The 8,778-nt window shown below is 38.2% G+C and overlaps 1 protein-coding gene across 1 annotated transcript; it reads left to right on the top strand.

Annotated features, from left to right (window-relative positions):
* Positions 1-3,575: 3,575 nt before the first annotated feature.
* Positions 3,576-4,523, top strand: LOC120586561 (olfactory receptor 2A12). Its single transcript, XM_039842926.1, has one exon. The coding sequence runs from the start codon at positions 3,576-3,578 to the stop codon at positions 4,521-4,523; it is 948 nt and encodes a 315-aa protein (XP_039698860.1).
* The last annotated feature ends 4,255 nt before the right edge of the window (positions 4,524-8,778 follow it).

Below are 8,778 nucleotides of genomic sequence, written 5' to 3'. Positions count from 1 at the left end.
CATGTCTTTTCTTGAACATATGTATGTATATATAACTATGTGGGGATTAGCTTAGGAAGAAAATTGCTGGGTAATATGGTATGCATATGTTCACTTTTAGGAGATACCACCAAACATTTACCAGAGGGAATATACAAATTTACTCTTCCATCAGCAGTATAAGGAAGTTCTGGTTACTCTAATCAACATTAGGTGGTGTTTTTTTTTCATTTAACTCTTCTGGTGGGTGTGTAATGATGTTACATTGAGGTCTTAGTTTGCAATTCCTGGATGACTAATGATGTCGATCACCGTTTCACTTGAGTAATGGCTATTTATGTAGTCTTACTCTTGAGTATCCTTTGGTTGTTAATGTGTAGGAGTTTTTATTATAAATATAAACATTTTAAATTCATCATTTTATTGTAACATGTTTCATCTTTTTTCTCTATGATTTGTTCTTTTTGTGTCTGGTTTCAGAAATCTCAGCGCACTGCAAGGTGATGTAGATATTTTTCTGTGTTTGTGTCTAAAATGTATTGTTTTACCTTTAGCATTTAAGTCTACAGTACATCTGAAATTGCTTTTTGTGTACCATGTGAGGTAGGATTCGAAGTTTGTTTCTGTGTGAATGTACATATAATGCAGCAGAATTTATTAAAAAGACCATCCTTTCCTCTTTGCATTACAGGATCAACTCTGTCATAAATCTGGTGACTGTACGTTTATGGCTCGGTTCTGTACTTTATTCTGCTTGATCGATCTATTTGTTTGTTTTTCTGCCACTTTCATGCTCACTACATATTATGGCTTTATAGTAAGTCTTAATTTCTGGTAAGCTTTGTATTTTTTCTTCAAGATTCTTGCAGTTTTCCATATAAAGTTTATAACCAGGTCGTCAATTTGTGTAGGAAAGAAAAGACTATTGGGGTTTTGACTGGGATTGCTTTGAAACTTAAATCAAATTTCCATCTTTATAATGTTGAATTGTCTAACCTATGAACATGGCATATTCCGCTGTTTACTTAGGTCTTTCTAATTTCTCTAAATCATGTTTTCCTGCACATATTTCATTAGATCTATTACTACATATTTGTTTTTTAAAAATCTTCTTACAAATTATTTTCTGGTTGCTAGTATAGATAAATCCATTGGATTTTTGTATGTTTGCATGTTAATTTCAGTTTGTCTTTGAGTTCTTTTAGATTTTCTACCTATGCAATTATGTGGTCTGCAGAAAATGACAATTATTTCTTCCTTTCCAATCCTTTGGTCTTTCATTTCTTTTCCTTGACTTATTTCACTAGCTAGGAACACCAGTACAACAGTTATTGGAAATGGTTATGGTGAACATTTTGTTTCACTTCTAATGTTAAGGAGTAAGTTATCAATACTTCACCATTCAGTATGACATTTGCTGTGGGTTACTTCTTTTATTGGAGATAATATTTATCACATTAAGAAGGAACCCTTCTATTCCTAGTTTGTGAAGGGGTTCATTTCTAGTCTTAACTGACTGTAGACATTTACCAAATGCTTTTTCTGTATCTATTGATTATATACTTTTTTCTTCCCTCCTTCCATTAACAAGATGAGTTACATCGTTAGTTTATCAAATGCCAAATCAGACTTGAATTCTTGTACTAAACACAGTTCGATCGTTGATATATTTTCCTTTTAATGTTGCTGAATTCAATTGGCTAATATACTGTTCAGGAGTTTGCCACAATGCTCGTGAGAGGGGTTTGTTTCTAAGTTTTCCTGCTCGTAATGTCTTTGTTATTTTTTGATATTTAGTTCATGCAGGTCTCATAAAATGATTTGGGGAAAATTTAACTCTTTTTATGCCTTGGAAGAGTTTGTTATGATTGCTATTATTCTTCTCTTAAATGTGGAAAGAATCCACCAGTAAAGCTATCTAGGCCTGGAGTTTTCTTTCTAGGAAAGTTTTAAATAATAGATTTAATTTTTTTTAAAGACAGTGCACTCTTTTGACTTTTGTTTTTTCTTGTGTCAGTATTGGTAATTTGTGTTTTTGAGACATTTGTTCATTTCATTAATTGTCATGTGAGTTGGTATGAAAGTGTTTGTAATTTTTAAAATTTTCTTTTAAATGACTATAGGATCTGTAGTAATGTTCTTCTTTCATTCCTGATGTTGGTAATTTGTGCTTTATTTCTTTTTCTTTATCAATCTTTCTAAGGACTTATATATTAATTATTTGAAAGAATGAATTTTTGGCTTTGTTGATTTTTCTCCATTGTAAGTTGGATTATCATTTACTTGTTTTCTGCTCTTTACTATTTCATTCATACAACTTTTTTTGGATTTGATTTGTACCTTCTTGAGATGGAAGGTTAGCTATTTAATTTTTTAGCCTATCTTCTATTCTAATACATACATTTAAATCATGAAGGAAGGAAATAAATGCCCCAACAAGCTCTGATAAAGTTTTATTTCCATCATCATTTAGTACACTATATGCTATTTTTCATTTGAGTTTTTTTGGGTCCAATACATTATTTAGCAGTATATGTCAATTTAAAAGGGATTGAGTACTTCCTTAAGATATGTATTTTGAAATTGATTTCTAGCCAGTTTTATGATAATCTGAGAATATATTCTAAACTATTTTTATTCTTTAGATTTTTTTTGAGCTTACATGTATAATGCAGCATATACTTAATTTTGAAAAATGTTTTATGAAGCTACAACATGTTTCCTTTTTAGTGGTATATTTCCTTCCATTCTTTCTTCCTAATATGTCTTTGTCCGTATATTGAGGTACGTTTCTTTTTTCTTCCAAGCTTTACTGGAGACATAACTGGTATAAGATTGTGTAAGTTTAAGGTGATGTATTTATATGTTGCAAAATGATTAAGGTATGTTTCTTGCATACAATGTGTAGGGTTTTTTTAAAGCCGTTTGAAAATAGGCTATTTATTAAAATATTTAGCCATTTGCATTTAAAGTAATTATCTACATACTAAAGTTCATATTTATCATATTTATCATCTTTTCACTTATTTTCTATTTGACCTACCTCCTATTTTCTGTTTGAAGTAACATCATGCTGCTATCACTACACAGTGCCCCGCTAGCACCCTCTATTGCCAAAGCCTCACATTGTCAATTGACAAGAGTAATGTTCATTGGATGAGGAGAGGCTTGCAGCACATTCAAACTCATGGTCTCTGAGACGGAGAGGAAATTCATCTCTAAAGGTTTGGGGACTAGAACGGATATGGTGTAAATTGATGGTTGCTAGATACTTGAGTGACCAGTTTGTCCACTGAGTGATGTGGAGAAAGACTGGAGAGATTGTATATGATCAGTTTAACGTTATCGTTTTAAGGCATTGTGTTAGATGCTTCATATACATTGCCTCTACTCCTTATGAAAACTGGGAAAGATGAGTATTATTAGCCACATTTTACAGATGAGGAGACTGAGGCTCAGAGAGGTTAAGTAACTTGTTCAAGACAGCAAATGAGAATTAAAACCGGAGCCTATCTGCCTCCAGGGCCGACATTCTTGCTAGACGACTGTACTTTACATGATACTTAAATGAGTATGATTCTCTTACAGGCCCCACCATGTGGATGTCTCCAAGGCAGAACCAAAGCTGGGTTTCCAAATTTATCCTGCTTGGCTTCTCCAGTGACCCCTTGTCCAACAGGATCCTCTTCATTGCCTTCCTTCTCCTCTACTTGAGTTCAGTTCTGGGCAATGGGCTCATTGTCACCCTGATCTACCTGAACATGCATCTTCATACTCCCATGTACTTCTTCCTCTGTATCCTCTCCCTGTTGGACATGAGCTACATCACTACCACCATGCCCCAGATGTTGGTACATCTTCTTGCTCATTCTCAGACTATCTCCTTTGCTGGCTGTTGGCTACAGATGTATGTATTTGGTGCCCTGGGCTTGACTGAGTTCATTTTATTTGTAGTCATGGCTTATGACCGATACATAGCCATCTGTCACCCACTGCATTATACTGTCATCCTCAGCTGGGGCCTGTGTGCACGCCTGGCAGCTGGGGCCGGGGCCTGTGGTTTCTTCTTCTCTCTGATCCATACTTTCTTCACCATGAGGCTGCCATACTGTGGACCCAACATGGTCAACCACTACTTATGTGAAGGCCCCTCGGTACGAAGCTTGGCTTGCATGGATACCCATCTCATTGAGATGGTGGACCAGGTTATCAGTGTGCTCATGGTTGTTGCCCCACTTTCCCTCATTTTTGCCTCTTACATCCGCATTGGCCAGGCCATTCTCAAGATCAAGTCCACAGAAGGCCGCTGCAAGGCTTTCTCCACCTGTGCTTCCCACCTGACTGTGGTCACACTCTTCTATACTCCAGCCACCTACATCTACATTAGGCCCAACTCCAGCTCTTCCCCTGAACAAAACAAGTATATCACACTCTTTTACAATGTCTTCAACGTCCTGCTCAACCCTTTGGTCTATAGTCTAAGGAACAATGACATCAAAGTGGCTTTTCTCAAAGTGATCGGGCAGGGTCGCATGTACTCATGAGCTGGGAGCCAGGAGGGGCCTGGGGTAGAATGTCCAATGCTAAAGAAAGGAATAACACCTACAGTGTACACAACCACCATTGTTCATTTGCACCAACATAGTGCTCCGTCAAAGGATCAAATGTGGCACATAAAACCAATGTGGCTGTCTTAGTCAGCTTGCTACACTGTGGTGCAATCGACTACAGCAACAAGAGTTCTTTTACTGTTCATGTTCCATGTCAGTGATAGGTGTCCTGTGTCCTTCTGCCATTGGATTCTTGGGTTCAACCTGAAGGAAGAGTCCCTATGTGAAATATGCCATGCTTAGGACACAGGGAAAAGAATACTGGCTGACATACATGATGACTCTTAAATTTCTGCTCAGACGTGACACACATCTCTTTGCTCACATTTTATTGGCCAAAGCAAGTCACATGGTCAAGCCTAATGGTAAAAGAGGAGGAAGTATCATTTATCCCCAGAGAAAAGTAATGCAAGTCACATGGCAATGGTTATGGATATATAATCCCTCTACAGCAAGAGCAGTAAATAATGAAATTGATAATGTAATGTAACATAATGGCACTGGAACCAATAGAATACATGAAACCCACATGAAACATGGTAACTGTAAGTGATGTAGAACAGGAACACAGTAGAAGGGTAAGGTGAAGTAGGCATGCGGTGTTATATGTAAACAATAAATATCTGTAGACAACATTGAAAATAAGCCAATGGTATATGGAAGCAATGCCGCTCGCCAATGGTATATGGAAGCAATGCCGCTCATGGACCTGATGTGGTGCATGGAACCAATACAGCTCAAGGAGCTAACACAGTGTACTCTGCATTGTGTTGTGGAAGGACACGGAACCTAACATTAAGTGACCTGGGTTCTAGCCCACGCTTGACAACTTGTTTTGTGACTTTGGACAATTTACTTCCTTTATCTGGGTCTTACTTTATTCATCTATAAAATGAGCACTTTAAATTTAATGGTCTCTCTCTCTAGAATTCCATACCCTGGTAGGTGGAGTGCATGAAATTGCAATAAACTTGTAAATCCTCTGTAAACCATTAGATGAATAAATAAACCACAGAAAAATAAGGGTTGCTCTTATGTGTTAACCATCTATAAACCATATGGGCAGCACATATAGCAGTGACTTATTATTTTAAGAAATCTAAAGGATATATGTTTTTCTCTAAGAATCCTGGCACAGAGCCTCAGAGTTAGCATAGACATGCGGATCTCTTCCAGGCTCCAGTGGACCTGAGTCTCTGGGATAAGTCAACTTAGTTTCAGCATTTCTTATGCATACATTATGGCCCAGCCAGTATCAGGCCCTGTGGAAACCAAGAATGATATGTGGAGAAATTTAGAGCCATGAAACTGTAATCCAGAATCCAGTGTTCTGTGGTGACCGACGACCTCACAGCACTGAAGTTCCCTCAGTGGGTGTCAGATGCAGAAGATCAGCTTATATCTCACCCCACTCCTGCCCACCACTGCACACCTTAGCACTTTGTAAGCCCTCTGGAGATTGGAGTCCGAGAGAGGAGAAGGGAAAACCCAAGAAGATAAAATTATTTCTCCACCAGTGGTATAATAGCCTAAAATAGAAATTAAGTTTAATTATTGAAAAACCAAGCTGCAGAATTCTGAAGAAATAAACAGAGTTAAATGATAGAGAAAAATGGAACAGGGAAATCTACTTATCAAGAGCTGACAGGTAGACCCTTGTGATGGAAGAAGATTTAGCAGATGCCTGAGGATGAGAAGGAATCACTCGTTCAAATAGCCAGGAGAAGGGCATTTCAGGAAAGGGGACAGCAGGCACAAAGGCCCCAAGTCAAAAGAGGATTCCATTGTCCATGGACCTGGAAGAAGGGTCATGTGGTCATAATAACGGCCCCATAAGAAGAGCCCTATTAGAAAATTCACTCTAAGTTAGGTGGGAATGCTTGGGTTCTTCTTATGGGAGTGGTGCAGTTTTATGGGTGACAGACTCCACTGTGGGTGTGACTTGAGGAGAGTCGAAAGGAGATGGGAGCAAAGGTCATTGGGGATGAGAATGTCCGGGACTCACAGACCCAGAGTGAGAGTAAAGAATCACTCTTTCAAAGAACTGCAGGCGATATGGTGTTCTCAGGGAGAATTGCAGGTTAAGGATATTAGGAGGAGAAGTTGCTGATTATGGTGCTGAAGCTGACAAAGAAGGAGAACTAGGGAAAGAACTGGAGAACTCTATGCTTGTAATTTACATATGTTTATTGTACATAATCGTTCTCTTATTTCTTATCACCATTTAAAAGATATTCAATACATTTTGGATGCTAACATTATAATATTGTTTTCAGGAAACAGACTATTCAGTGAGATTGTGGTTGAATTTGAGGAGTAATTAATATAGTCTATGATCCCCTTCACTTATAAGGAGAGATGTATATTGTTAGGTAAAAATATCGAGTTTTGTTTGTTGTAAAGGAGTTTGAATGTTCATAGAGGGATACATATGGAAGCTGATTAGCCGAAAGTCTGGACTGTAACGGTTACCATTTTTTACCTCTCGGTTGCGAATGCAGCTTTCAATTTACACTATCTAATAAACAGCAAAATTCCCTTAAAAATTTCTCTTTTAAAATAAGCATGATGCTAAACTTTCTTAGAAGGCCTGGAGGGACACTGCAGGAAGAATGAGGTTCCCTGCATTTTCCAGCCAGAACCGCTTGCAAGCCAGAAGTCACAATGACTTGGAATCTCAGTCTGGTGCCCTCTCATCATGGAAATCTGAGCTCCACACTGCCTGATTCCCTCTAGAAGCCCTGGCGTGTTCTACTTGCAGCCACCTTGTGCACTTGCATCAAGCCTCTACCAGCATGCATACAGCACCTGTAGTCTACAGGGTCACAGAATGAGAAGTTATTCCATCTGCAAACACATGCACTATGGAGGATTTCTGTCTCATTAGCACCCAGCATCTAACTGTATGTTCACTCCACTGTTTGCTAATTGCCAACTCCCTTACCTAACTCTAGAAGGTGGCCTATATTTCGCAACTCCAAAAGAACTCTGCTTTCCAAACCAGTGAAATCTTCTACCTTTCACGTGGAACACAATTCCTCCAATGGGTTCTGAATCTCTCCCAGGTCTGTCCTAACTTGACTTCTAACCCTTGGCCCTTGGATACCACATAATGTTTCCTTATGTCTTATAGTTACTCTCATCATAGTTAATATTTCTTTATATTAAATCACCCCTGTTTAACTTTTTGAGTAGTTTCTATCTCCTTATTGGACAAAAACATTATAGTCTCTCTAACCCTTCAAAATAAATATTATTCTCTCCATTTTACCAAAGAGAAAAACTGAGGCTCAGAAAACTCATGTTCAGGGTGCTTAGGGAGTCATATCCTAAGCCCACAATTAGTAAATGAAGGGGCTGAGATTTTAACTCTGCTCTGTTTTTCCATCTCTTGATGCTACCACCCCAAATTTTCAACCTTTAGGCTACCATCTATGTCTTATGTTCCTTCCATAATGAGCATCATCTCTTCTTCATAGAGGTTACTCTCTGAAATTCTGTTTCCTAAAAATAAGGCATATTCCAAATCTTCTCTTTGTCCACCATCTCCTATCATGGTATTGCTAACTTGATGTAGTCTGGGTACATGATCAACTCTTATAATGTTTCTACTACCCTTACCTTTGCCCTTGTGACTTGGGGACCTGGTGCATCCTGCTGATCGTTCTGTATGGCTCCTGCTCAGCATCTCCTAAACCCCCTTCCTTATTACATTCCAAAGCTTGTTCAGCAAATGTCCTATAACCAGCTATGAAATGTGAAGTCAAATAAAATCCTTCCTTATACAAGTTATAATCATCACAATGCCACCAATACCACAATCATCATTAATTCCTTATTGAGTTCACAGCACTTCTCTGACATCTGGCTGCATTGAATCTGTGTCACCTCCATCTGAACCATCACTTTTATTGAGCGCTCTTAGTTAATGAAACAACAATTCTGATGCTAAAGAGTCTTAACATTAATCAGAAAGAGGCCTAATAGTTTGAATCAAACACAAGTTCTTTCTTGGCACTCTGTGTACAGTTGGCCTCTTGATGTTTGAGGATAGCCCAGCTGCAGAAGCCATCAAAAATTACCAGACAGGTACCCACCTTCACATCTCCCCAAATAGAAGTCAATAATTTTTACCTGTCCATCAGGTTATGGGAGGGAATGGGGTAGAAACAACACAGAACATGTAGTT

This window comes from Pteropus medius, unplaced genomic scaffold (genome assembly GCF_902729225.1).
Source record: "Pteropus medius unplaced genomic scaffold, Ma_sr-lr_union100, whole genome shotgun sequence".
NCBI classification, from domain to species: Eukaryota; Metazoa; Chordata; class Mammalia; order Chiroptera; family Pteropodidae; genus Pteropus; species Pteropus medius.
The sequence above is the reverse complement of the archived record's forward strand: the minus strand, read 5'-3'. Positions and strand labels throughout refer to the sequence as shown.